Source organism: Salvia hispanica, chromosome 2 (assembly GCF_023119035.1).
Source record: "Salvia hispanica cultivar TCC Black 2014 chromosome 2, UniMelb_Shisp_WGS_1.0, whole genome shotgun sequence".
Taxonomy (NCBI): Eukaryota; Viridiplantae; Streptophyta; class Magnoliopsida; order Lamiales; family Lamiaceae; genus Salvia; species Salvia hispanica.
Window position 1 is genome coordinate 34,900,139 of NC_062966.1, and position 27,815 is coordinate 34,927,953.

General features: G+C 34.4%; 6 protein-coding genes across 11 annotated transcripts; 3 read left to right on the plus strand and 3 right to left on the minus strand.

The window, feature by feature from the left end:
- Window positions 1–1,513: 1,513 nt before the first annotated feature.
- LOC125208648 (transcription factor CSA-like) lies at window positions 1,514–3,570 on the plus strand. Of its 2 annotated transcripts, none has more exons than XM_048108298.1 (3): window positions 1,514–1,894; window positions 1,986–2,366; window positions 3,199–3,570. In XM_048108298.1, exons 1-3 carry the CDS (start codon window positions 1,525–1,527, stop codon window positions 3,357–3,359), a joined length of 912 nt encoding a protein of 303 aa, XP_047964255.1. In that variant the 5' UTR covers window positions 1,514–1,524; the 3' UTR covers window positions 3,360–3,570. The 2 variants fall into 2 exon arrangements, with proteins under 2 accessions (XP_047964255.1, XP_047964257.1); XM_048108300.1 differs by having other exon boundaries at window positions 3,202–3,570.
- A 2,310-nt stretch (window positions 3,571–5,880) lies between these two features.
- LOC125204790 (probable calcium-binding protein CML46) lies at window positions 5,881–6,711 on the minus strand. The gene has a single exon (XM_048103524.1). The coding sequence runs from the start codon at window positions 6,547–6,549 to the stop codon at window positions 5,980–5,982; it is 570 nt and encodes a 189-aa protein (XP_047959481.1). The 5' UTR covers window positions 6,550–6,711; the 3' UTR covers window positions 5,881–5,979.
- A 3,426-nt stretch (window positions 6,712–10,137) lies between these two features.
- On the minus strand, window positions 10,138–12,785 carry LOC125207423 (cyclic dof factor 2-like). The gene is made up of 2 exons (XM_048106756.1): window positions 12,351–12,785; window positions 10,138–11,607 (listed from the first exon to the last, which is right to left on the minus strand). Exons 1-2 carry the CDS (start codon window positions 12,549–12,551, stop codon window positions 10,384–10,386), a joined length of 1,425 nt encoding a protein of 474 aa, XP_047962713.1. The 5' UTR covers window positions 12,552–12,785; the 3' UTR covers window positions 10,138–10,383.
- Window positions 12,786–16,318: 3,533 nt separating this feature from the next.
- LOC125203795 (uncharacterized protein At5g19025-like) lies at window positions 16,319–17,621 on the plus strand. The gene has a single exon (XM_048102245.1). It carries the CDS (start codon window positions 16,640–16,642, stop codon window positions 17,327–17,329), a length of 690 nt encoding a protein of 229 aa, XP_047958202.1. The 5' UTR covers window positions 16,319–16,639; the 3' UTR covers window positions 17,330–17,621.
- A 2,433-nt stretch (window positions 17,622–20,054) lies between these two features.
- On the minus strand, window positions 20,055–20,870 carry LOC125207425 (E3 ubiquitin-protein ligase MPSR1-like). The gene has a single exon (XM_048106758.1). The coding sequence runs from the start codon at window positions 20,817–20,819 to the stop codon at window positions 20,187–20,189; it is 633 nt and encodes a 210-aa protein (XP_047962715.1). The 5' UTR covers window positions 20,820–20,870; the 3' UTR covers window positions 20,055–20,186.
- Window positions 20,871–23,945: 3,075 nt separating this feature from the next.
- Window positions 23,946–27,129, plus strand: LOC125203770 (defective in cullin neddylation protein AAR3). Of its 5 annotated transcripts, none has more exons than XM_048102211.1 (9): window positions 23,946–24,119; window positions 24,499–24,631; window positions 25,118–25,169; window positions 25,262–25,337; window positions 25,421–25,503; window positions 25,650–25,746; window positions 25,942–25,987; window positions 26,604–26,656; window positions 26,760–27,129. In XM_048102211.1, the coding sequence occupies exons 1-9, from the start codon at window positions 24,074–24,076 to the stop codon at window positions 27,002–27,004; spliced, it is 831 nt and encodes a 276-aa protein (XP_047958168.1). In that variant the 5' UTR covers window positions 23,946–24,073; the 3' UTR covers window positions 27,005–27,129. The 5 variants fall into 5 exon arrangements, with proteins under 5 accessions (XP_047958168.1, XP_047958167.1, XP_047958166.1 ...); XM_048102210.1 differs by having other exon boundaries at window positions 23,947–24,119; window positions 26,598–26,656; XM_048102209.1 differs by having other exon boundaries at window positions 23,949–24,119; window positions 26,604–26,674.
- The last annotated feature ends 686 nt before the right edge of the window (window positions 27,130–27,815 follow it).

A 27,815-nucleotide genomic window follows, 5' to 3' on the forward strand; every position in this document is an offset into this window, starting at 1 on the left:
AAAATAGATGGATAAAAGGTTGTCCCTTGATTAACTAATTAAAATTAATTAGTACATTTATCAACGAAATAACGAAGGGGGATTTCACATTAAATGTGTGTGATGCTATATCAGACAGATATCAAGAGAAAAACAAACCAAAACTATGCAAAACCTTGTGGGAATGTGACAAAATTAATTGCGGGGGACAATGATTGAAAATCGAAGACTCGAATGATGTAATATCATTATCAAATATTAATATTAGCCGTATTATTGAGTTTGTGAAATCAAAGGTACCTAGGTCTCTAGCTAGCGTTCATATGATTAGTGGCTATCACCATAAGTAGTAAATTAAATTTTAATTCAAAATATTATTGTGGGGAGAAACCATGAACTTTTCAATTATGGTGATTTTGCACTTTGTTGTCTCATTTTTTTTTGTTTTAGTGAGTTGGATATAAACATAGCAAAAGTTATACCTTTTCAACCTTATTTTTGGAATGTTGAAAGTGAAACTCATTTTATCAATTTTGTAGAGTATATGTTATTCATTATTTCGATTAGGGAAGTAGTACTATATTATTTTGACTTGGTTGTTTATCAGTCTATTCAGTTTAACCTACATAGCCTAATAACTAATTAATGTATTACTATTATAGAAGTCGTGCGGTCGAAATATTTATCCTACAACAAGATGCACAGATTAGTTCAGAATTAACGAAAATATCAACCAACCTACGTACATTAACTAACAACACAAGTCGAATTTGGGGCCTATGTCCTATTAATTGTTGATTTTCCCAATGCATCTACCTTAATTGTGAAGATTATTCACCGTTAATTACAAAACTAACTTATTGGGCCATAAGGACTAAATTTTCTCTCTTGAGTACTCTTGAACTATAGAAATCACCAAGACTACTTTTATCCGGCTTATCAAACAAACTTCCACATCCATTTGTGACGTCAACAAATGACAAATGATCATATTAAGTTAATTGGAGAATGTTTATTTATTTATCCTATTATAATACTTATAAATATTTTCCCTTATACTAAAAAAATCAAAACTAGAATCTATTCCTCAGTCAAAATTGGCATTTATATTTCGAAGATTAAATAATCAACATGATTGCCATGTACGTGTGCCACATACATCTTTCAATAATTCTGTAATTAAATAATCAAACATATTAATTTCTTCCAAGAATGAAGGGTTGAAGAGAGCAAGTAGTACTGTTTTTAGTAAAAACTGCGTTTCAATATAGAGCATAATCAATTCATCAGAACTGCACCTGTTAAATGTTTAGTTGGTGAAGATAATTGTACTGTGCAACCATCAATGGAGGTTAATAATAAGTCAAATTGAGGGTCATCCCCACTTTCATTATTAGCCACACCAGGCCCTCCCCCTACAATCCTAAATAAATAAACAAATCATCCCATTTAATCTCCCAAATAAAAACTATACTACTTCCTTTTTTTCTTCCCTTTTTAAGCTCAAGTTCTTGCCCTATTCCTCTCTCGAATTCGCAGTTTTCCATGTACCACCACCGCGAAAAGGCCGGTGGCGCCTCCCTCATAGATAGGCTGCTCCGCCCCATGTTTTCATTAGGGTTTTCCGGAAACCCTATGGATGATCGACCGGACCAGATCATTCTAGGGTTTCAAAGTAGTGACCCCAACAACCACGAAGAGGAAGAGGAAGAGGAAGATGAAGCATCCTATAAAAACGCTAAGAGAAACGAGGAAAACCCTAATTCGATCTCCAAAAGGAGGGAAAATGGTGGCACTAAATTTTGTGCTAGAGGGCACTGGAAACCCTCAGAGGACGCGAAGCTCAAAGAGCTCGTCTCCGCCTATGGTCCCCAAAATTGGAACCTCATAGCAGAAAGACTTGAAGGAAGATCAGGTTAATCTGTTTCCAACTTTTTATATAATAGTACTATACACGATAACAGAGTTATCTGACCTAAAATGTGTTTTCTTGTCGTATTTTGTAGGAAAGAGCTGCAGATTGAGATGGTATAATCAACTAGACCCTAAGATCAACAAGAAGGCATTCACGGATGAAGAGGAGGATAGACTCATGGAGGCTCACAGAATGTATGGAAACAAATGGGCTCTGATTTCCCGGCTTTTCCCAGGTCGAACGGACAATTCGTTGAAGAACCATTGGCATGTGCTGATGGCGAGGAGGAGCAGAGACAAACCCAAGACTTACATGAAGATGAAATGGGCTTGCTCGAAGACTCCACCTCTCGAAGATCGCACAAGAACGACGACAATGCAAGAGTCTGTAGCTTATAACTACAACTCTCTTGCCACCACCCCGAATTACTATGGTGAACATGGCTTATTCGACTATCAACACTTCAACCATGGTACTTCTTGTCTCAAATTAATCTTTACTTTGTCTGATTTTTCTTTATATTTGGCTATATGTCTGTATTCAATCACTTTCTATTTGTTAGTGTCTAGATTACAAACCCTAGAATTTTTCTAACTTTAGAAACATCAAACATTTTCAATTATATAAAATTTGCAACACATTTATAAATAGGGGTGTGATCAAATTGAACTGAGCTAAATACTACCAAGCTCATGCTTAGTTTGTTAAGCCTTGAGCTTTTTTTAATAGCCAAATACCTCGAAACTCATGAGCTTATTCAAGCCTAATCTGAGTTTTACAAAATTAGATTAGTGTTTAAACTATTTGTATCATTTTTAGGGTAAATAGCACTTTAAAAGTCAAATCATACATACTGTAAAAAAATGGATCTAGAACAAACTCTTATAAGTATTTATTCCAGCCCTAAACTATCAGTTTAATAATAAAAATTGATTTAATTTTGTGCTCGAATACTTAAAAAATCATGTCCTGATTTTCTTTTAAGCATTATGGCTTAAAACAATAGTTGTTTTGTGTTATGTCAATATACTAGTAAATTACACGATGACTGTTGATGAGCTACATCATGAATTTGGGGAGTGAAAAATAGGATAGTTTGAGATTTAGTACACTTAGTATCTTTAGAGCTAACTCACTTCACAAGAATTTGCGCACGAGTTAAAGAGATTAATATTGTAAAGCTCTAACTTGATTTGTTTAGCTAACAAGCTTTACTAAACGAGCTCGAACGAGCTTTTATCGATTCAAGTACCCAGTGAATTAATGAATTGATCATATTTGTGTCAATGTGTGCTTGTTTGCAGCAGGAAGTTCATACTCACCGGGATCAACGTCACAGATATCGTTTGCTGCTCCAGTATCGTCTTCTACTTCGGCTGCAGATCGCTACCAAGATGCTCACTGTTATCAGGAGAGTGTGGAAACGCCTACATTCATAGATTTTCTTGGAGTTGGATCTATATGATATGAGCACTTGCAAGTCTTGAAGACATTTCTAGTTTAATCGGCGCCTCTCTAAATTAATGAAATTGATTATTGCAAATTTTATTATATTTCTTTTGATTTTAGTTTCATTAATAAGTAAATTATATTAGCATGTACAAGTTTGCTACATCTCCCCTCCTGCTAGAATCCCTTAATATGAATATATATATGATCATCAAGTTATTTTTTAATGATATGATATGTCTCATAATTTTTTTAAAAAGGCATGCAATTCACTATGTTGAGACGGCCAAGATGGTGATTTTATCTTCATATTTTGATGTATATGTCCATCCCATAACATGATAACAATGACAACTTTTGAGAAAATAATTAATGTGATTTGCTGAATGAAGGGTGAATTTTAAAAACTAATGAAAATTAGGAATTGATGGTTGATATGGAATCATTGAGGCATTTTTATTATATATAATAAATTTAATTTAGTGTTAGTTATAAATTTTACTCACTACTAGAGTGTTTTATTGGTAGTATATATATAGGAACACATCCAATTATGAAAATATTTAATCACATGATTAGAAATTAGAATGAACCTTAATTCAATTAGAATCATCATCCACAGGAGGTTCATTACTAATTAGGAGGATAAAAATTGACCTCGAAAATAAGCTAGAAGAAAAGGAGATCCTCACTTAATTTATTGCTCATTTATGTATTGACTGAATTATTTTGTCGATCCATTCCTTCAATACAGTGGTTCAATTTAATTGGGAATTCTTTCTTTGACCACAAAATAAGTACTCCATAAAATGTACACTTTTGGGAGGCTTACTCAACTGGTAATTAAGAAACTTCATTCATTCATCACCAATAATGATCATCAAAATATAATTCCAAAGTTATTTCCTATGAGTACATAGTAATTATTGTAGTAGTATATTCAACCACAAGAATAATTACGTTGATCAAGGAACGTGGAGTCAGCAGTTTGTACGTTTGTAGACCGACCTGTATTAATTACTCTTATTATTAAAATTACCAAAAATAATTGCACACGTAATTAAAATAAAGAATATTGCTGGAATACATTCGTATTTAAATAAGTATTTCATCTCAATATTATCTAGGCAAAACACATTATTAGGTCCTTATACTTTAATCAAAATATTTATTAGGTCCTCATACAATTTTTTCGTTTTAATAGGTCCTTATACCTTTCTCATAAATTTCATCACATCCTCGTACATTTTTTTCGTTTTAATAGGTCCTTATACTTTGATTATAAATTTTATTAGGTCCTTATAAAAATTTTTATTTTAAGATATTTTTTTACTTTTATTTTAGATAATAATTTATATTTAATTAATTAAATTTAATTAACCTTTTAATTTTATTATTTAACTTATCTTATGATTATAAATATTCAGGGAAACGTATCTTTCAATATAAATATAAATAATCAATTGAAAATTCGGATAGTTATTCTAAAAAAATCTTTGATTTTAATCTTCAATCATCACGGTTAATCTTTTTATTATTGTCTACAACTTATTGAGATTATTGGATAACAAGATGATATTATCTTTATAGACTATGCTAAGTTAAATAATGGAATATTAAAAAGTTCATTAAGTTTAATTAAATTTAGATTATTATCCAAGATAAATGTAAAAAGTCTCTAAAATAAAAGATTGTACAAGGACCTAATGAAAGTTATGATAAAAGTATAAGGACCTACTAAAACGAAAAATCGTACGAGGACCTGATAAAAATATTGTGAAAAGTATAGGGACCTATTAAAACGAAAAAATTGTACAAGGACCTAATTAACATTTTAACTAAAGTATAAGGACCTAAGAATGTGTTTTGCCTATTATCTACTGTGACATTTTTACATGTCCTCGTAGATGTTTATATATATAGTGATTCTAACATGAGAGACAACAGTTTATGTACTGTCTCTGTATGTGTCGAACCCTCAAAATTTTCAAATTAATTTTGAATTAGAAATTTTATGGGCCATTGTGGGCTGTGGTATTTATGGATGTCGGCCCAATTCGTTGGGCCAGTTAAATTACAAAGTTTAGTAAGTACTTATTCTGCAAATAAATTGTTTTCCACAACGGAATCAGACATTTGAAAAAGACCATCTTAAAAATAAAAGTAAGCAACATGGAATTAACATTAATGTAGAAATCTTTTTTCCGATTGGAAAATTTTGACTCAAACACTTTTCTTGTTTCATTAATTTTGACGGAACACCAAATACACATTCTCTCTCTTTTACTTGAGAAATAAAAATACTCCATAATGTGTGAATCTTAAACCACTTTAATGAAAAATATAATTTAATTCGTAAAACACTTCTCCTCTGTCCAGATTGTGAGAGAATCATTATTATTTATTAATCACTCAATAAAAAAAATAAAACTCTCTACTTGTATAAATAATCAAAACATCAAGTTTGCCCATAAAGCAAGTAAGACATATAACTTTTTCATATTGCAATTTATATACTTGTACCAAAACTGAGACAATTTAATTAAAAAAATCAGTAGATTAAATAAAGCATTAATTCCTCCAACTTCTAAACAATTTCTCTTGCAGCCAAAAACTAAAAATAAAAAATAAAAAATCTAAGCAAAGTTATTTTCCATGAACTTGACAAACTGATCAAAACCAATCCTCCCCTCTCCAGCTTCATCAACAGCCCCAATCATCCTCCTACAATTCTCAATCTCCACCCCTTCCTTGAATCCCAAGCCACACAGAACCCTCTGCAGCTCCATCTCGTCGATAAACCCATCCCCGTTCTGATCAAACACATCGAATGCTTCCCTCACTTCCCCCAAACTCGGCTCCTTCTTCTCAAACATCTCGAATATCTCGTCCCCGCCCATCTTCGCGGGGAGCTTCCCTTGCCCGGAGATGCCTAGCCTCGCCATGACCGTCTCCAGCTGCTCTCCTTCGCAAACGCTCTCATCATCGGATTTGATCTCGGCCACTTTTATGTTCGTGTTTGAGTCATCATCGGCGGCGGCGGCGTGGGATTCGGCGGTGAAGAAGAGGGAGATTCTTTTCCTGTGGAGGAGGATTTGCACGATAAAGAATTTGATTAATCCGATGATGAGGAGAGAGAATCGGATGGTGCTCATGTTTGTGGATAGTTCGTGAAGTGGGAACTCGTTGAGATTAGCCACAGACATTGTTTTAAGGTGGGATGAATGTTTAAGGATTGATCACATGTGAATGGAGATGAAATCCTAAGATGTTGGAGATGATGGCTTTCATGTCTGAGATAGCCACATATATATATACATTTGTATAATTGTTGTGTGTGAGATGGGGGGATTTGGAGAGTGTGAGGAAGCTGCTTGTGTGGTGCAGGTAGCGATTGACGTAGAAATTTATCAGAAATGGTCAGGAAATGGAAAAGGAAATTAATTGTGTAGGAAATTTCTTAATTGAGTGGGAAATCTTGGGGATATTATAGTTTAAGTGGACAAGTGTGGAATTAGAGGTGGTCTTGGTTGACTTTATATGGAAATTTTTATGTGATGAAACTTCTTGGAAATTCATGACTTGGAGTCGTGTTTGGTGATCCTAACTTTTATCTTTATTTTACTTTTACCCATATTTACCTACAATATAGTTGAAAATTATTTGGTTTAGAAAATCAGATGAACTTTCGACTTTTTCTATTTTTTCTTTATGAATTTTATTGTTGGATCCAAATACACAAACTTGATATTTCTTTAGATTTTTGTCTCGAAGAGCAATTCCGACTGAATTACAACCGATTTGGCTTTAAAATAAGTAATTAACATATTATTATTATTCTCTGTCCTATGACAATAGACAACTTTTGCCATTTTTGGATATCCCAAAAATATAAACCACTTTTATTTTATGAAAACTTTTTTCTATGCTAATTTTTTAAACAGTACTCCAATTGTTTTTTCTTTCGTTTATAAGCTTTACCAATTTCAAATAAAGACTAGTATAGTTTTAAAAGTGGTTTAATGTTATGGAACAGAAAGAATATTATTCACATGGTTCTAGTACGTTAGAATTACGATATGATAAAGATGAAACTGTGTGTATTTGGATCATAAGAAAACACTAAATTAACTTGCGTATTTGGATTGAAATTTGATCAATATTACTTGTGAGGGAAAAAAAATCATAATACTCTGTGCTCCGTTTAATATCAGCTTGGTGACTTTTTCGAAAAATAAAATAAAGTATAAACATGTAGTACATGCGAATTTGTAAAAAGATTAGGAGGAAACGTACATTTTTTAAAATCTCCTTCGTCTTTTATACTCAGGTTCTTCCTTTGAGCGTTCTCAAATCCACGATGATCAGAAGAGAGATTTGAATGTAAATTCTACTATCAATTGTGCTATATTTATATCGTATCCAATTTCCCTATCTCATATAGGATTCTAACTCTTTATTTTTGAACTTAGATAATAATTTTACTTAAATATAAAAGGTTACTTCTATTCGCTAATATTAAAGAAACCAAAACATAGATTAAATATAATTGACCAAGTTTATATTTAAAATTAAAAGATATAGACAATCAATTATGATGAAATTAACTAACATATACTAATATTTTTTTTTTGGTTTTTTTCGCTGGGAACTAACTTCTATTGAAACAATAATTGCGTATATCCAAAATTCCATAAGATATATTTCGCGATTAATTATCAATTTCCATATCCATATCTTGTGGGATCTTCCTTCGGTATGAAGTCTTTGGATGAATTTAATTAATACCATTGTTTTCTTTTATCTGAAGGAACATTAATAAAAGTAAAGTAAAGAGATATCTATTTATTCACCCTCTTTTGAAAAAAAAAAATAAGTAAAGATCTAGATATTTATGTAATTAAAAGAATGTAATAAGGGTACTATATAAAAATTTACATATATCTGAGGCCGCGTTAAGCATAAAGAGAAAAGTGAGAGAAGATTAAAATTATTTTAACTTTTACATTTAATAAAACAGAGTCATTTTTTTATTGAAACAATATTGTTTTGATTAAAACGATCATATTTTGTTTGTCATAACATTTTCTTTTGTCATATTTTTTTCTCGTTTGATTTTATAGGATAACGAAGAAAAATCAAAATTTCATAATTTGTTATTCTAATTTTACTAAAAAATATGCTAAACTATCAAAATTTCGTAATTATGGCGACAATTTTTTCTAACAATTGTCCATGTAATTTTTTAATGTTCTTGTATCCAATATTTATACAATTATAGTACTAAAACTATATTGTTACATTTAGAATATTTCTGTGATGCATATATATGCATATAGTTTTACATGATCTCAAAAATGATGGTGGTCCGATTAAGTTACAAAATTGTTAGTTAAGTGGTCCGATTAAGTTTTTACCTTGACACTTTTATATTTTGGAAATTATAAAGTATTACCTATTAAATTGGAAGAATTATCATGCCTCATTCATAGCTCCAAATTTCTGCCGTATTGAATCTTTCACTTCATAATCATCATTGACTTATAAATAAATTTTTTAAAACTAGTACTCGGAGTATATACTAACAAAAATAATCAATTGCATTGAGTCGTATTCAAAAAGGCAGTCTTAGCCGTCGTTATCGTAAAGAAAAGAAATTGGGAATTTAAAATTCTTGTCGTGGGTAATTGCGTTGTTTGTCATTTTTGCGTGTTTAATAGTAAATTGAATGCTACTAAAATACATTTTGTTGGATGTCAATATTCTTGACGAGGAAGATAGTGACAGAGGAGAATGCATAGGTTAATACGACTCAATCGCTTCATTAGTCAATTACTAGTATTTTTCAACCAGATTGAAAAATACTAAAATAGTGTGAAATTGAAGCAACTTTACGGCCCAAATAATTTATTAATTTCCCATGCCAAATGTTTATAATTTAGTTTAGTGTTACCCCCAATCAACCTATTTTTCGACTATTAAATTCTTTTCTCTTTTAACTACCATATGTAGAATTATAACCTACGTATAACTCATAAATAGGGTAGTCACTCCATGCATTTCACGTGCCAACAATACACACTCTTTCTCTCTCTGCTTTGTTCTTCTATCACTAGAGACGAAGCCGTTTCATCATTGGAAACGACATGTCAAATCCGAGGACACTACCAGAGTGTATCTCATCTTGCGAAAATGAAGACTCCTCGACTCAACTTATTTCTTACAGTTTTGTAGTTTCGACTATTTCAGTTGTAATTTTCCTTCCAATTTCATTTGTGTTGTACTACATTGACTAGAGTTTATACACTGTTTCTAACATAGATTTCGTTACATTTTAGGAGTTTCGTTATACATGCAAATTCTTAATAATTTATATTTACTAATATACATTTAAACACATATGACTGTTCGGAATAAAAGATCAAAACATTTTCAACTACATACGAGCTTGTTTTAGCTTGTAGTAGATCTGAAGTCATAAATTCTTTTTTCCTTTTTTTTGATAGTGCAAACACACTTTTTAAATGTACGAGTGATTTAAACAATTTATCTAAATTTTTTTTCCATCATGTTTATGCTCATTGATTTATGATTATCATTATTTACTGCTATGATTGAAAAACATTGATCGGAATTATTAATAAATAAAATTCTAAAACCAATTAATGAATAGAGTAAAATATTTTCCATTAAATCCAAAAAATATGCAAATGAGATTGAAAATTTCTCTTGTGGGCATAATAATAACCTAAAAGTCAAAACCATGTCTGAAAGAGAAAAAGGCTGTGATCAAATAACAAAAAAAGGAAAATCTCATAAATATTCCCCACTTATTTTTACGGCATGTGGAGTTTGTTACACAAGCTCACTATCTTAGCAAGTGACATTATCATAAATTTAATGTACAAGGAGGATACCATATCCTAAATCTTGTCAAGAATCATGGAAATGCACCATTTCCCCCACACTCAGTCCATGGCTACAACTACTTCTCAACTTGGCAATGGAGATCATCAAGAAAAACTGCGCGATACCTCGGCTTAGGAGTTCTCATGGAAGTTCAACGAGCGGGAGAGTGCTGCCGGATTCGCTTGTAACACCGTCGAGGCCTCTGAACCGAGGCTCTTTTCATCACCTTTAGATTGTGGTTGGAAGACCTTGAAAAGGCCGCTGCCACCACCGCTGGCCCCCACAGCTCCGGCTCTCTCGTTCTTTATCCCCAACGTTGCCCATATCGAGCTCTTAGCAGCCTCTCCCGGATCGTCAATCCTCAATGTTTTTGGAAACCATAGATTTCTCTCAAGATTGCTCTCCTTTGGTTCCCCTTCCTCTGCATTTGCAGGTTTTGGCGCGGTTTCTTCTCTCAAATGCTTCCCCAAAGTCGGGGAGTTTGGGCTAGGAGGCGTCTGGAGAGCAGTTGGCGGTTGTTGCATAACATACGGGACGTTCCAAGCACCAGGCACTGCACAAGCCCAATAAGGTGGTGGTGCTGCAGCATAGAACGGCACAGGAAAGCTCGGTGGAGATACAGCAGAGTTCCACTGCACGGGATTCCACGGGTAGGGCCAGGGGCCTCCCGGATAGCATGGCACCTGATGAGGCAAGGGATGGCCGTTTGGCATCATCTTGGGCTTCTTACCTACTTCGTCCTTCGAACTTGAAGCCGTGGTGGAAGAATCATCCCCGCTCTCCTTACTCCGAACAGACATCTCCATCTCTTCGGGTCTGTGGAATCCGTTTCTTGAGTTTGTTTTATCAACAATGTTCAAAACCGACGCCATGGATTCACATAGGGGTGAATCTGAGTCGAAGGTGAGAAGAGTGCCGTTGGGGTTGACAGCAGCGTGGTGAGCACTCTGAAGGGCCTCCGGGACAGTGATATGGCCGTACTGGGGAACAGAGTTCTTGTTCTTACGTCGACCAGCACCTACAGGCACGTTCCTCATGGTCCCTCCGGCTGTCCAGTATCTCTGGCAGTTCTTGCAGAAATGCCTAGGTTGGTTCACGTTGTAATTGTTGAAGTAACAAAACTTTGTATCCATGCTATTGCAGCGAGGACACGGGATTATCTTGTCAGGCTTCTTGAGGGTTTTCTCCTGTGAGTTACTTGTCTCGTTTTGGTCATCATCGCCCGTCACCATCTTCTCTGATCCAGCTTCAGCCTCAGAGGGTGGATTTGGATCCTCAGCTATGGCTCGATACTCACTGGAATCTATCAATTCCTCAGAGTCTTTAGCATGATCTTGTTTAGGACTTGACATACTCTGCATATACATCATTCAGAAATCAGAAATCCAAAGTCCAAAGCTACAATAGTTTTCAACACTGAACATATAACATCATGAAGTCACTCAATCATACGCCTTATCGACTTATCACATATACAACATCGACTCTCATAGCACAGTTTTGTATACCAATTTCACTCAAGAAGAACTATAACAGCCAGCAATATCACATCTGATAAACAATCAGATGCTTCTTTCACCTTTTCTATTTCAGTTTATTAACCAGATTAAGTAAAATTGTTCCTTTAACTTCCATTCTTATGCATCAGCACAATCTATCACAACATCAAAATTCTTCTATAACCAAGAGTCTCTCCAAATCTGAATTTCAGCTAGTTAATCGTATCTTCAATTCTTGTTTTTTATTTCAATGAACAGAAAACTCTCCTTAATCCATTGTTATTTACTGTTGAAAATTAACATATTCCTAAAGTGAAATTCAGACGATTAAGTTTGCTGAGAATCCAGATAATTTCCTTCAAAAGAAACGCATAACACACAGTAAAAGGTTGGTAACCGTAGAAGGAAGACACACACACAACACAAAGTAACAGACAATTTGCATGTGAAAGAGTAAAGGATCAATAAAACACAATTTCAAATTCAACTGAAACATTTTATCAATGAATTTTGAGCCTAAGAGTTTATCACAAAATTTCGTAACACAATCAAAGCAAGGATCGCAAAACACCCAATCGAATTTGAATTTCAAACCATACCTCGCTAAATTCCTGGTCCTCCGCATCTCCATTCAAGCCGCCATCTTGGAGCATAGAATCAGAGGAGCACGGCGGTTCCTGATTGGAGCGATCAGCGTCGCAACTCCTAGCTGAGACAGGTGCACCATTCTCCGCCGCCGGCAGCTCAATAGTCTTACCAAAAAGTCTCACCTCGGACACCGTATTATCCTTCTCTGTCATCGAAACTATCAAAACAGATGAATATAGAAATACAAAAAGGAAATACCAGATCTGACTGACACCCACTCAGCGTGCGACTGCGCGTATTTTGGGGTTTTGAGAGGTTTTCTTTTTTCAGTTTGTGATTGTGTGTGTATGTGATTAAGGAAGCGTCTGTTTACAGTTTGACGTGTGAGCCCAGAAGGTGTTTGATGAATTGCCACGTCGGAAAAGGGAGTGTTTTCTGAGCCACAAATTGTGTGTGGCCTTTACATTTTCTGTGGTTCTCTTTTTCCTCTCTTTCCCTTTTCTTTTGATTCTTCTTTTTTTTTTCTGACTCATCACTTTGCCTTTTTTGCACCTTTTTTCCTTTTTTTTATTTTTCTAACTCTCTCCTTTGTTTTATTCTTCCTTTTTCTCTAATTAAATAATTAGATCATGTTTTGCTTTCCTATCATTATCCGAATCACCTAATTTTTTTCCTACACCATCTCCTGTTCCACTCCTCACAATGATCAAATCAATTTAAATAATAATAAATTGTCAAAGAGGAAGTTCATCAAGTTCGTCAACAAGAATTTCGGTTACAGCTTAAAAAGTAACCAGAAAAACTTAACATGAGACAATTAAAAATAAATCTAAATTTCAGTTTCTTTTACTAGACTTTTTGAATATGAGAGGATAGGACGGAAATTTGATCTGATCAAATTTCGTAATTTTTTTGACAATTTAACCTAAGCAAGTATACACAAAATCTCCACCGTTCATAGTCACTTTTTTCTAATTTTCTTTAGTCCTTTTAATTGCATAGATATGCCATCTTTTAATATGGTTTGGATGTGCTTTAAAGTTCCTTTGGAAAAGGTTTTCAACTTTTTCAGTTTGCTAATTTGGTTTTTCCATTTTATTAAGCATTCACACTTGTGGATGACAATAATTTTGCTAATATTGTTTTTTCATTTTATAAATATTCACTCTTGTGGATGACAAGAGAGCATGCAAAAGTTGTTGGAAAGTAAAGGTGGCACTTTAAATTTGAAGCCATCTTTGAAGATTTTGGCTACCCCATCCATATTTGAGCAATATGAAATCTTTTCAAATTAGGGTAGAGCTAAAAAATGATCCTCCCTTCTTCCCATAAATTTAAATGATTTTTTCATTTTAAGTTGTTCCATAAAATTAGTTATTCCCTCTGCCTCTTGAAACTAATTTTCTTTTTTATCTGTCCATAATCAATTGACATTCCTACTTTTAATATTTTTGGTAATAGATTTTGCATTTCACTATCTCATTTCACTCAAATTTTATTATAAAAATAAGACCAATGTTCCATTAACTTTTTTCATCCACTTTTTCACTACATTTCTTTCTTAAAATTCGTATCAGTCAAATGATGCCAATTAGTTGGGGATGGAGGGAGTAACTTCTATTTTGATTTATTTTCTCTTTTTAATAAGGCGAGTCTCATTTTTCATGAACAATACTTTTTATCAGATTTCTTCTGATCTCTCTTACTTAATCAATTATATTTTCTTCCCAAAAGTGTTTAATTTTATGGGACAGAAGGAATATTTATGTTTATTAATGTGGTATTTGAAAAAAAATAGTAGTTTATTTGATGATTATTTAGCTTGATTTACATGTATTTTGTGACTCGACCTATGAGTTATGATGGAACGATCATAAAAATGGTTCTTTTTTTTGGACCACTAGAATAATGGATTGCATTCTTTCGAGTTATAATCACTATATGCTTTCTTCCTTTTTTTTTCCTTTACACCCTCTTTTTAGGTTCTTTTTCGTTAAATTGTTGTTTTGCTTTCACTTGGAACCGCATATAATTTGATGTGGCCTTTTCTTTGTAATCAACCAATAAACCCATATAGGTGTTTATCCATTTGATGTGGCAACGTACTCAATTTTATAAACAATTACTTTTTGAGCATCAATATGCCAAATTCATTAATCAAATCATCATAATATCTTTGGTCTATATTCTTCTTTTATTTAGTATATTTAAGAATCTTAGAAAGATATCCTTTTTAAAGTATATAAAAAGTGAGTTTTAGAGAGGATTTTTTCTTTTACTAGAAAAAGAATAGCAAATATAGTTTGTTCTTTTTGGTGTTTTTGGGGATGTAACGAGACCATAAATTTAGACGGAGTAGACTAGCTCACGATACTTACGGAAAATTTCAATACATAATTTGGGGCAATAGTTGTTATACTCATTCCCATCGTCCATGATTTGGAGTCTTGGTGTGGCATTTCGGTCCGTCCGTGACTAAGATTCTTAATTACTTTTATTTTAATTTTGTGTTAAATATAAGTTGATCATTAGTTTATTAATAAAAGGAGTATTATCTAAGGTAACATCATTACATGACTAGGAAAAAAGTATCGTTTGTAATTAATTAAGAGGTGATTATGTGATGGTTATAATAATAAGGTTGAAATAGAGTAAACTGTAAGGTCATATTATAAAATTAAAATAATTAGTGGCATAATCTTTTCAGGATATCAGTAATTTCTATATGCTGATCATGTGACAATTCCGATCAACGTAATAACTGAACATGAATCCAATTTTAAATTAATCTTAACTTTAAATACACTCATTGCAACTAAGAAACAAAACATAGGTAGTTATTTAATCTAAATAATTAAATTAAGTTTTTTCCTCAAGCTATCAGTTCTTCAAAAGCCCACCACCAGATAGACTAAAATGAATTTCTTGAGCTTATGTCAAATATTGTTTGTTTTACATTCCAAAATTCAAATCTGTTGAATAGTATTTGTTAATTAGGTAATTGGTCGTTGTAATACCATCTTTGTTTATGACTGATGATGTAATTGGGAGGGAGAATTTATGAATCATGGATTCAAGAAAGAGTAGTTGCGGTCGTCAAACGTCAACTATTAGTACTACTCTTTCTCCTATTTTTGATGTGTTGTTGTGTCGTGTGTGTGTAATTTTGCTAATGGGTTAATTACGTTTTTGTTGTGTGGCCGTGTGAGTTGGATAAATCTAAATTATTTTTTTATGATTAACTTTGATTACTGAATTTGTTAGAATTGATGACTTTTGAAAGTTTCTTGTGTGGTTCTAAAACAGTATTTTGAAACATTTTTTTCTGGTCTCAAACTTATTCATTTAAGGTGGTAAATGAATCACGAATTCAAGATAAAGAAAATGGTCGGGTAGAAAAAGTGATACTCCATTAAAATAAATGAAATGTTTATTAGGCTAAATTATTTACCAATAAGATAAAATGCCATTTGTACCCTTATCATTTTTATAATGCTGAATTGATTGATAATTAATCAAGCTAAACTGAGTATTAGTTAACTAATGATAAATGAAATCAAATTAGTTAATTAATCAATTAATTATTAAATAAGGTAAATTAATTGGTATGCTTTTCTGCAAATCAATTAGTCACTGATTTAAGCAAATTTTGCTTATTAATGAATATATTAACTAATTAGTACTTGTAATTAATTGATGATTAAATAAGTCAAATGATGGCCAGTTGTCGAACACAGATTCACCAACCAAAAACTGCATCAACCCAGAAATGGAGAAAATCTGTGGAATCGAGCCCATAAACACTGAAATCATAATTGAAATCAACAAATTTGAAATCGAAAGGCCCATTAAATGTCAGCCCAAGAAAGGAATATATATTTTATTCATATATTTTTTATTTTGATAATTTGTTTATTCATTTTTATGCCTTTGGTCTAATATTTCCGCACCGTGTCCGACTCTGCATTCAATTCACAAATACGAAAATTTCATCATTCAATCACCAGATTCTAGAACGCCGTAGCTTAAGCAATTATATAATTAATCAATCAAACAGTTCGCGTGCATCATGACTCCCCACTAAATAAGTCTTCCCAGCTCTCTTCTGTTTCACATCAAAATCCCCCAATCATCCTCGTTTCCCCATTCCCCTTCTCGATTGCGTTGGCGCGTGAAGAAATCGGTCCCCCAATTCGTGATTTTGAGAAGAGGTGTGGTATTCGATTCCAATTTCCTTGGGGGCGTCGGTAAAGTTTCGATCTTGACATCCGCCCCTCAATTCCGATTTCCCCCAATCCAAATGGTCTGTTTCGATACCTCGATTTCGGTTGAACATCACATAGGTATGGCTAAATCTGTTAATTCAGCCGACCCTTGTTCGAAATCCAAGCAAATCAACCACCACTCGCACAAGAGTAGGAGAAATCCAATCTCCTTCAATCAGCTAAACATCCCCGCCTGCGATCAATCTCGCTACGCCGTGATCGATGTCGCGATCCTGATCGCTGTAATCGCCTCCTGCGGCTTCCTAATTTACCCCTATGCTCGAATCCTGGCCCACAAAACCATGGAACTCGGTGAGGAGGTGGTCGACGTGGTGAGCGAGGAGATCGTCCGTGCGCCCATGGTGTTCGGCTGCTTAGGGCTCAGCATTCTGTTCGCGGCGATGGCTCTCGTCGCCATCGCCATCTGCACGGACAATAGGTGTGGGAAGCCGGGGTGTCGAGGCCTGACCAAGGCTGCTGAATTCGACATTCAATTGGAGGCAGAGGAGAGTTTGAAGAAGTGTGGTTGTTTATCAGAGGCTTCGTTGAAGAAGGGTCTCTTCGAATTGCCTCGTGATCACCATAAGGAGCTGGAGGCCGAGCTCAAGAAGATGGCGCCACCTAATGGGAGGGCGGTGCTGGTGTTCCGAGCTAGGTGTGGATGCTCTGTAGGGAGAATGGAGGTTCTTGGGCCGAGGAGGTTGTCTCGGAAGCTAAAGAAGTAGGCTTGAATCTTGATATTGTTTACTTATTGCTCATCTACTTTGATATTATAGCTTATCTTTATACGGTGGAAGTTACTTGAATGATGTTGATGATGATGATGAGCATATCTATTTCCTGGTTGACTTCATCTAAACATTGTAGATTTGAATAAGCTCATTCGGCTCATTTGAATAAGAACATTGGTTAATTGAGGAATATATACTGGAACTTATCATTATGCCCTTTGAGTGTTGGGAATGTGCCATGTATTATTTTGTTGCTACTAATTGGATGCCATTTGAATTCGAAAGATGATTTTGTCTTGCTTTGCTTTCGGCTATTCAAGTCATCATAGTTAACTTCTTAGTGAGGTTTGAATCATACACCCCTTCATATGGAGATCTCGATTTAGATTTTGGTAATTGAAGCTTCATGATCTTGTAAGCATTGTATGTCTGATACTGGCTTTCTTGAAATCGTATTTACGTAGCTGATAACATTATGCAATGACCCTCGAAGTCCATAGCAGTTTTTGGCATTTATATGTCAACAAGATTGTTGTTTGCCTACTTTTCATGTAACCATCTTGATAGTATCTATATCTTTTTTCCCATGGTCCTATCTAAGGCCATCTATTACGAGCGTTGTGACTAAAGTTGAGCCGAGCATTGCTACATCAGATTGTGTATGATGCTATGTTTCCTCAGACATTTTGATAAGCCAAGTGGTGCTACTTACTGAAATGTGTCTGTTAGCTGATCATGGTTATGGAAGAACAAACTGCCCAAATAAAGAATGGTTTAAATTTATGAACTGATCTGCCTTGTTTTTCCTTTTCTTGAATAGTGTATCATGGTCACAGACATAGCTGGCTGCTAATATTTATTGCTGTTATGAATGATGCTTTTAAACACTTCTAGCATGTCATGAATCTTTCTTGCTTTTTCCAGAGAGTTGGATGGGTTTGCATCCCGGTATTTATCTTGGGTTTTCCTGTAAATGATCCGTTTTTAAATTTGAGAGAGGTTTTATATAATAGTACTCTTTTATCCTTTTTCTTTTACAAGTAAATTGATTTTTTTGAAGCAATTGAAATAAAATCCTAATCATTGGGGGACATAAGGATGCTTTGATTTTTTAAACTATAATGTTAGAGACTAGAGTCGACCATATTGGTCTTTATCGTGTGTCTATTCACGGTGAGCTGCACAAGTTTGTGGGAGCACATAAAAATGGAGCATCGCTTATAGTCAAGGAGTCGGTCATGTCTTCGTTTGTCCAATTAGCGGTGTTGGCTCCTTCGTCATGCAATATGATGCATGCAACATGATAATTGACTAGCAGTACTTGCACCACATGTTTCCGAACCTATTGAAGATTGTGAATCATGCTTGGACACGTTGAATGCACATTCCACATCTCTTTCTGGCATGCTATGCTTTAGTGAAAAACAGGTTTTCTTTGGGTCTCGATAATAAGTCGGTCACGTGAGATAAATGTCGTCTGCAAGATAGTAGCTCATTTCAATATCCAGATTATTGTTATCAGAGAAATTACCTTCGTTGTCGTATGTATCAAAATGAAAAATATTTGAAAGAAAAAATTAACATATAAAGAGAAGTTGGAGACTTTGGAGATAAATTTTAAAAGGATTGAATTTTGGTGGGAGTGAAAGGAGGAAGTGGGGTATTTATAGACAAAAATAAATTAAAAAAGGAAAGTGTCGTTGGAGTGTAATAGCCGTTAGGCAATATTTTTTAAGAATGTGATTTTCGAAATAATAAAATAATGTAATGTCACGTTTCACCTCTTGATTTAGCGAAGGAAAATGGCATGCGCACTCAAGCATATGGCAACATTTTTCCCTAATATGCTTAGTGTTATGCTTCGAGCCTTCGACGTTTGAACATGCCAGCACAGACTCAACGCATGGCATTGCGCATGTTCTAAGTACCAATAATAAATTTCATAGTGTATATCACATTTCTGTCTTTCACCATAGTATGTAACTAGAAAGCTAAACGAGGAAGAAAATAACTTTCAAAAATTGATTAATAAAAGTAAATGTGAAAAAAGAGAAGTATGTATTTCACTTCAATATCATTGATGTGAAATTCCATTGCTACTTTTGTATATCAAAAGGAAAAACTAACCAAAGAGGAAATCTCCTTATCTATACTACCTTTTCAAAAACTTTGTATACCTCGATAATTTGTTGGCTTGTTGAAGATAATGAAAAGTTTCTCATAAGAAAAATTTGACAAATTTAATACGCATGTTAATTTCCAATTCCAAAAAGAAAGTTAATGGAAATAAAAAAAACTAGCTTATGATGTCTACACAAATGGCAAACCAAAATGGCTTAGAACGTGGATACTCTCTCACGTCGCCGGGAATGGGACACATAAGGATGATAACAATTCGGACGATGATGATGTTCATCACCTTATTTCATTCATTCAACAAGCTAATAATGTGTCATTTATTAAAGTACGTATTTTTCGAATTTTAGTGATGTGTATTGCTAGAATATTACTTATGTGTTTAAAAAAAAATTTATTGTGTTATTAATTAAATTGCATAGTTAATTTAATAGAGTATGTATGAGCTGTCAATGACCAAATTGAAACGTGGCATGAGCGTTACACAAACATATTGGGCAGCAAAGTAGACTTAAAAAGTTAAAACTGGAATGAAATCTTGTCTCCTTTACATTATATTCATACAAAATTGATTGTGGGAAGATTGCAATCGGCAAATCGTAATGTGAATTTTATAATAATAATAATAATAATTTTTTTCTTTGTATATTGTACAAGTACCTCTCCAACTTAATACACTAAATTAAAAATGTATGAAAAAAAAAGAATAAAAAAATCATTCACTTTCATAAATCTCCATATCCTGAGCTGGCGACTCATCATGACCCTGACCCGCCTCCTCACTTTCCATATCCATATCCATATCCATATCCACATCCATATCCGAATCCGACCCGTCTCCCCTCCCGCCCCGCGCCACAAACAAATGGATCCTCCACCCGCCCATCTCCTCCTTCCCCTCCTCCACCGGCATCCCGTATCTGCAAATCGGGCACGATCCGTGCATCCCCAGCCACCGATCGATGCAATCCGCGTGGAACCGGTGCCGGCACGGCATCTCCTTCGCCTCCGCCTCCTCCTCCTCGTACTCCGCCAGGCAGATCGCGCACTCCTCCCCGGCCTCCGACACCTGCACCACCGGCAGCGACTCGATCGAGGCCTTCGTCGCCGGCAGAGGCCCCTCCTTCCCGGGGACCTCGCGGAGGAGGGACTCCATGTCGAGGGAGCCTTCCACCAGGGTTATCGATCGGGTCGGCTGGTGGACGAACACGGCGACCTCGCCGGGAGGGGAATCGGCGGCGGCGGCCATGCGGAGGATCCAGGGGAGGAGGAGCGCGGTGGCGCCTCTGGTGCTCAGCTCCTCCAGCGACGGCGGCGCCGACGACGACTCCGAATTTGACGAAGACATTTTTGCTTTTTGAATTTGATTTTAGTGAGGGGAATTGGTAAGAAGGAAAATGGGTAAATGGGGCGGGTTTTATATATTTGGGGGTGGGGACCCGCGACGGCGGGGTTTAGTAAATAGGGCGGTGGAATATTCTAGAAATTTGTGAACAAATATTATTTTAATCATTTGAATTTGGATGGGGAGTGTATTTCTTTAATACAACGAGTATTACATACATAACTATGGATTAATGACCAAATTCAACTCATTTTATTGGCACGTTTGAAACAAATTTTTGGACTTTACGATTGTCACTTCATTTTTTCTTTTTACAATTTAAACAATAAATAAAAGAAATACTTGTTCAAATCATAATATAATAAAATATCAGTACTATCATTTTGTCCTCTAAAATAGAGTAATAGATAATGAATGAAGTAATATTAGTTAAAAATCCCACATGCATCATTAGTAGCGTTTAATGACAGATTTTTAGTATTGAATCACATATGTCAAAATTAAATTACACTTCATTCATTAAAAATTGAGTTTTTTAGAAAAAGAATGAAGTGTAATTTTAGGTACGGTTCACTTTGATTTTCTGTACTATGTTATTTTTCTAACAGATTTTACTAGAAGCAATTTAAAATGCATAACCTTATTTTAGTCAAATTGTCCGGTTCTACAATCTTTATCTTCAAATCCTCCAATCAGATTTAAGTGATCCATTATCAGAAATGAGGGAGCAATGTATGCAAAATACCAAAATATTAAATTTATTTTGGTAGAAGTCTACGTCTTATCAAAGTAGCTTGGTACGAGCAAGTGATTCATGGCATACGTAGTGGAAGTGTAAGCCAAGATTCGATTAGAAAACTGTGGAATTTAGGTGGAAGTGATGTTGTGGTTTGGCCTCACTTGATTTGTTGTACCTTGAGTAGCCATGTCGTGGACTCTACTGCAATTTCTTATTATTTATTTCGTTACTTTTAATATATAGTACTCCTCTATTATATGATGAATTTCTACTTGTAATAGATAGATTGAAAATTTACAAAAGTATAGTATACCCTAATTATTATACTAATATAATTATAAATCCTAGTTACTTTGTTTGGAGCCAAGATTTTTTCTACGTGATCTAAGACCATTTCTAAGACCATTTCTAATGGTACACTAAAATTTAAAATGAATAGAGAATTAGTTCCAATAATACTCTATAATTAATCTTTTTTTTTGTTTTTGAGCAAATAGCACTCTCTTCGTCTCAACTAAGTTGAGTCATACTTTTTGAGACGTCTCAACAAAGTTGAATTATTTCTTTCTTTTTTTTAACAAAAAAAACATCTGATAAGTGTTACTCCACTTTACTTCATCACATACTTTACTCTCTCTTATCTCCCTTATTTTTTTCTCTCTTTTATCTTATTATTCCCTTCGTCCCACAAGAGTGTTACTATAACATTTTCTTTTGTAGTCTATCCCACAAATGTATAAAATTCTAATTTTATAAATTATTTTCTCTTTAATGAGGCATGACTCATTTTCCACTAACAATACTTAAATCACTTTTTCTCACTATATTTCTCTTACTATACTAATTTTGCATTAAAACTCGTGTCCAATCAAAAGTTCATGCTTTTAGGGGGCGGAAGGAGTATCATTTAACTTATTCAATATAAATTTCTTAATTTCCGTATCCAAAAGAAATGATCCAACTTACTTAGAGCATCTCCAACCATTTAAACTAACCCAAACTCATTTTAGTGTAAATGTTACATCAAATATGATTTTACTCCAACCATTTACACTAAACTCAAACTTAAAAGAATATTCTCTCTATTATGCTTTTTTTACTCACAAGATTTGAAAAAAAATTGGTTTGAGTTTAGTGTAAACCTAAAAATAGGTATTTTTTTCTCAAAAACCAAAAATGAGATTGGTTTTTTAGTACTATTTGAGCTAAATACTTATCCTATTTTGAGTTTTGGTGTATTCTTGGAGATGATCTTAGAACGGAGAGAGTACCTATTTTTAGGTTTACACTAAAACAAACTCAAATCACTTTTCCGAATTTTGTGAGAAAAAATACACTACTCCATAGATTATTTGTTTTAAGTGAAGTATGAGTTTAGTGACATTTACACTAAAAATGAGTTTGAGTTTATTGTAGTAAATGATTGGAGATGCTTTATGAGAAATTTAATAATAAAATCTTAATTTTATCTATATAAATTAAATTCTAATGTTCAAAGTACATATATATTAAATTCTAATGTTAAAGAATATGCAAGCTTGACATAAAGCTTAATATGTACTCCTATATAAAAGGAAGACGAAAATATATTCTAATGCATAACTTCTTCAATTTTGAGTTGTGATTGTGGAAGGAAAACAAAGAAGTAAAAACTTAGTCCAAAAACTTGAATCTAATAATTTATTCCAACTTTTGATGTGTCTCATAAATCTATGAATTGTTATCAATGATTGTAAAATCGATTCAGAGTAGCAAACTATTGAAATTGGAAAGAAAAGGAAACTAAAAAACGGTGCACCACTATTCTAATCTTTGATGGCAATAATATTTAGGATTTTTTTGTGATTTTATACATAGTAAAGACCACACTCAATTATTACTAGAGTTTGCGATTTTATGCAAAAACCGCCAATTTGTGCTATTTCTTTAATTTTATTCCACTCAACTTCATTTATAAACATGATCGTATCATTTTCTCAAATCATACACAAACAAAAACTCTTAATTATTTATTCTCTTCTATAAAACTTTTCTCCAAGTTGTGAAAGCTATGAATTATTCGCTCTCGTACACAATAGGGGTCGGTCCTACCACAAATTAAATTGATCTCAAATAACTTTCTTAAAAGGATACTTACGACTTACGAGTACGTTTATTGATTACTTACATTAATGTACAATTATGAAAATTTTATGTTGCATAAAAATTGGTCACTCCAAACACAAATAGTACTGCTTAAAATAACTCAATTCTATTTTATCCTGTCAATATCATTTATGCCACCAATAAGTAAAGGTATTAAAGATTTTTTGCTAAAGTTAAACTATAATAAGCCTATTTATTAACCCCCTAAAGAATTCACCAAAATACAAAATCAAATTAAAGAATATTCGAGTTTAATCAAATCTCACACTGCTAAAATTAAAAACACAAAATCCTTCAAGTTTGCAGCTGCCACCGCGCTCCCAGTGAATTTGCAACCTGGGATTTCGTTTCCGCAGCGAAACCCCACTACTCCATGGATTTTTCCTTCGACGTTTTCCAAATCTACCGTCAGTACTATGGTAATTTTTCGTCGCAATTTCTTTTTGTTACTTTTTTTTAAATCTGGGTGTTTGTTGTAAGACTTTGGTTGAATTGAATTTGACGAATCTTTGTTTTTTGGTATTTACTAGTGTACCGTTAAGATGTTCTTCCATGAGTTCTCAATTCTTAGAATATGGGCTGTTTATGTCGGTTTGCAAGATTTCATATTTTGTTGATTAAATTAGCTCATGGTTTTGATGGGAGGGGGGAGGGATTAAGTTGTTTTGATCAAAGACTAGATTTTGATTTTGGGAAAGATTAGTTGAGGTGAAATTGGGGAAATTTGATGTTCCAGTTGGTATTTTGCTAAGGTTTTGAACTGTGTTCTGATTCTCTTGAATCATGATTTTGTGTCAGATATTACATCGAGGGCTATTATAAATAAGTCGGAAGATCATGGTCCGTACGAAGAGTTGCAGAGGACAAGAGACTTGAGAGAGGAATTGGCACAGCTGTGGAAATTGGTGGAGCCAAAAGTCAGTACAAGGTAGTAGTAGCTATTTTGTGAAGAGAAACCATTTAGAAAAAATGACTAAGTTTAGTTAAATCGTTCGATCGTGGAGATGAGATTTGAGGTCTAATCTGAAAAATGTGTAATATTAGCATACATATATGAAAGCTGCAGCTTAAAGAAGAATTTTTGAAAGTTGAAACAGGTGAAGTTTTTAAGCAGTTTTATGTTATTCCCGAAGGATAATGTGGTGGAATAGTTTCAGTTGGATAGGAAATGTGATGCAAAAAAGAGTATTATGTTGTGACATATATTGGCAGTTCGAAGCAATCACAAAACATGGTGTTTGTATGTCTATGTGGATGACTTCCTGTTCTTCTACTTAGTTACTTTCTTTCACATTGGTTCTTGCTTGTAAAGAACTATACTCTCAGTTTGTGGTCCTCTCAATGCTTGATCTTCTAAATGAACACTTCAGGAATGAATTCTATTAAGAGAACTGAAAAGTGTCGTATTCTGCTATAGTGTTTCGATTCTAGATGAAGTGTCCAAGCTGATGTCAAGACTAAACTTGAGGGTAAGGTGCCATCTTTTGCTACTAACGTCTCATTGGCTCCTCGAAAAGGCAATTTTTAGATGCGTCCGTCTCAGTACTCTTTTATCCCGCAGGCAGAGTATTCTGAGTTCTCACGCTTTTATGACTTTGTGTTCTTCATTTGTCGGGAAAATGGCCAGAAAAACATCAGTAAGTTGATGACCGGTTTTAGCATTTTAATCTGTGACATAAATACACTTTTCACAACTAATAATAACATGAGTGTTTTCCAGCTGCAAGCAGGGCTATTATGGCGTGGAGATTAGTCTTATCTGGAAGGTTTCGTCTGCTTAATCATTGGTGCAACTTTGTGGAGGTAAGTTTCTTGTATTAGGGCTTCAACTTTGATTAATGATTAGCAATTATGGTCTTTTTGTATACTACTACTACAATATAAGCTTGTATGATGCAATTTCTGCGTTTATCGAAATTGACCTTTTGGGCTACTCACTTGATCTCCAGAAAAATCAACGATATAACATATCTGAGGACACGTGGCGACAAGTTTTAGCTTTCAGTCGATGTGTCCATGAAAATCTTGAAGGGTACGACCCCGAAGGTATTGTCTTCATATGTCATACCTATTACTACTACTTTTCAGAGGAGAAATTGTGAATGTGTTAATGATAATAGAAATTGTGGGCGAGTGAAGTGAGGCTTCATATAAACTTAGTACGGAGTATATAATATTGTGACTGTGGAATTTAAGTTATTATGTATCTGAATGTCCTCACTTTAAAATTGTCTTCACCAGGAGCATGGCCGGTACTTATTGATGACTTCGTCGAATACATGTACAGGTACAACATCTCAATGACTGCAAAATAAGTAGTATATGTATAAACGCTAGCATATACTGATATTATCACTTTTTTTTACAATTTTAACCCAACAAGTTATAAATACGTCGTTCAAGCCCAATAAATTGGATTTGTGATATAGCTCGGAAGTGATTCCTGGCAACCAAAGATGACATGTGGTTGCCAATGTAGACGAAATGATGTCGTTTCGTGTTAAAGGGAAATACATTGGTTTAACATGGAGTAACATATAAACCATGGTACTAATATGATTTCTGACAGATCTAGCCTGACAATTTGTTAAAATTTCTTGCATCGACTTTGGCAGTCACATGTCTTCTCCGATGGCCCACTATGCTTTTTGATGCAGAAAATCACATCCAGACTAAATTTTCACAAATCCAATATATTGAGGTTGGGTAATGTTAAAACTGTCACAAATCCAATTGAGCTTGAATGATTTATTGGGCTAAAAATGTCAGTCATATTGTTAGAAAATCAATGTATTTACCCTATGTTGATCATGAAATTCTTTGAGAAACCATTTTGTCTTTTGAATACATTAACAAATGATTTTCCCTTCACATTATTGATATACCATGTGACGTAGGATTAGGGGAAGCCATGGTGATTCATTCTGCAACTGCAATGATGCGGAAGCCCAACCAGGCGAGATCACATCATCGGGTACTGCTCATAACGATATATTGATACTAGTCTTTGCTCATTCAAAATCCATTTCTCCCTTGTAAAACTACTGGACAAACGCCAGGTTTGAAAAACTACCCCGGTTCGAAGAGGAGGTTCTGGGGCAACAATGAGCAGGCAGGACAGGACTCATGTACGAGCAATAGTAGCTATGCAAGTTGCAAGAGACGGAATATGTATCTCCCAGAGTTGGATTATGCCAAGTCCGTATGTTCAGTCGAGGGCTGTTTGTCGAAGGGGTTTGCAGGACTTCTCTCTGGCCATTCGTGTCTCAATTTCGAGCAAGATAGACGAGTTCCATACACTTAAAAATTGCGTAAGTTTGAGGCTTGGTTGCAGCGCTTTGATTTGTTTGAGATTATTGAAATGAGTAAGGCTACTCAGCTTCTTATTATTATTATCTACTAGTAATAAAATGCTTAATTTGAATGTCACACTACTCTTATCCTATTCTATCATATCAATAGAAAATGTAGTTGTCGCGTGGCAAGATAGGACATAGATCTCACCTCTGATACATGGCAGCAAAAAGAACTTCCTCGTAGTTCTGCACTGCGATGTCCCAACTCACATCTCTCCTTGTATCAGTTCGTCTTTCTCTGTTTCCTCAAAATTGAGAAATCATCGACAGGACCACGGCCCTGTTTACTCGAAATTTTCAAAACCCCTTATTTCGTGTGCGTAGATACAGAGGATTGCCGTGGCATAGTGACCTTACTCTCACCTGGGTTGGAGGTGGATTAAGATATGTTGAATGGATGAAACCAGTTTCCGGCTTTATATCCCGGCTGGCCCACCCGCATTCATTGCACCGATTGCTCGAAATCACAGATAGATTACAATACGAAATTCCCCCAACTATTTTGAGGCTAGTATTGAAATCAATGACCGATTCATTTGCCTCAAAAACACAATCAAGGATCCTAGCAATGAGGAAACATGAGTGCATAAAAATGGGGAATTTATAAACGTGCGATGAACAAAACAGCAAGATGAATTAGATCGATTGGCGATCCGTTCCAATTGGCAATTGCTAGTTGGAATTAGTCACAACGACGGAGAGTATGTTGGAAATTGGAATAGCAAGCGAGGCACCAAATAACATAAATATATTTGAACT

What these genes read in the sequence shown, in the direction of transcription:
- LOC125203770 (XM_048102207.1), top strand. Translation starts at nt 24,074, where the DNA reads ATGGATTTTTCCTTCGACGTTTTCCAAATCTACCGTCAGTACTATG. An exon ending in AATCTACCGTCAGTACTATG is followed by an intron (nt 24,120 to 24,498) that starts GTAATTTTTCGT and finishes ATTTTGTGTCAG; the next exon opens with ATATTACATCGAGGGCTATT. An exon ending in AGGCGAGATCACATCATCGG is followed by an intron (nt 26,675 to 26,759) that starts GTACTGCTCATA and finishes GACAAACGCCAG; the next exon opens with GTTTGAAAAACTACCCCGGT.
- LOC125203795 (XM_048102245.1), top strand. Translation starts at nt 16,640, where the DNA reads ATGGTCTGTTTCGATACCTCGATTTCGGTTGAACATCACATAGGTATG.
- LOC125208648 (XM_048108298.1), top strand. Translation starts at nt 1,525, where the DNA reads ATGTACCACCACCGCGAAAAGGCCGGTGGCGCCTCCCTCATAGATAGG. An exon ending in AAGACTTGAAGGAAGATCAG is followed by an intron (nt 1,895 to 1,985) that starts GTTAATCTGTTT and finishes CGTATTTTGTAG; the next exon opens with GAAAGAGCTGCAGATTGAGA. An exon ending in CTATCAACACTTCAACCATG is followed by an intron (nt 2,367 to 3,198) that starts GTACTTCTTGTC and finishes GCTTGTTTGCAG; the next exon opens with CAGGAAGTTCATACTCACCG.
- LOC125207425 (XM_048106758.1), bottom strand. Translation starts at nt 20,819, where the DNA reads ATGTCTTCGTCAAATTCGGAGTCGTCGTCGGCGCCGCCGTCGCTGGAG.
- LOC125207423 (XM_048106756.1), bottom strand. Translation starts at nt 12,551, where the DNA reads ATGACAGAGAAGGATAATACGGTGTCCGAGGTGAGACTTTTTGGTAAG. An exon ending in AGGACCAGGAATTTAGCGAG is followed by an intron (nt 11,608 to 12,350) that starts GTATGGTTTGAA and finishes ATGTATATGCAG; the next exon opens with AGTATGTCAAGTCCTAAACA.
- LOC125204790 (XM_048103524.1), bottom strand. Translation starts at nt 6,549, where the DNA reads ATGTCTGTGGCTAATCTCAACGAGTTCCCACTTCACGAACTATCCACA.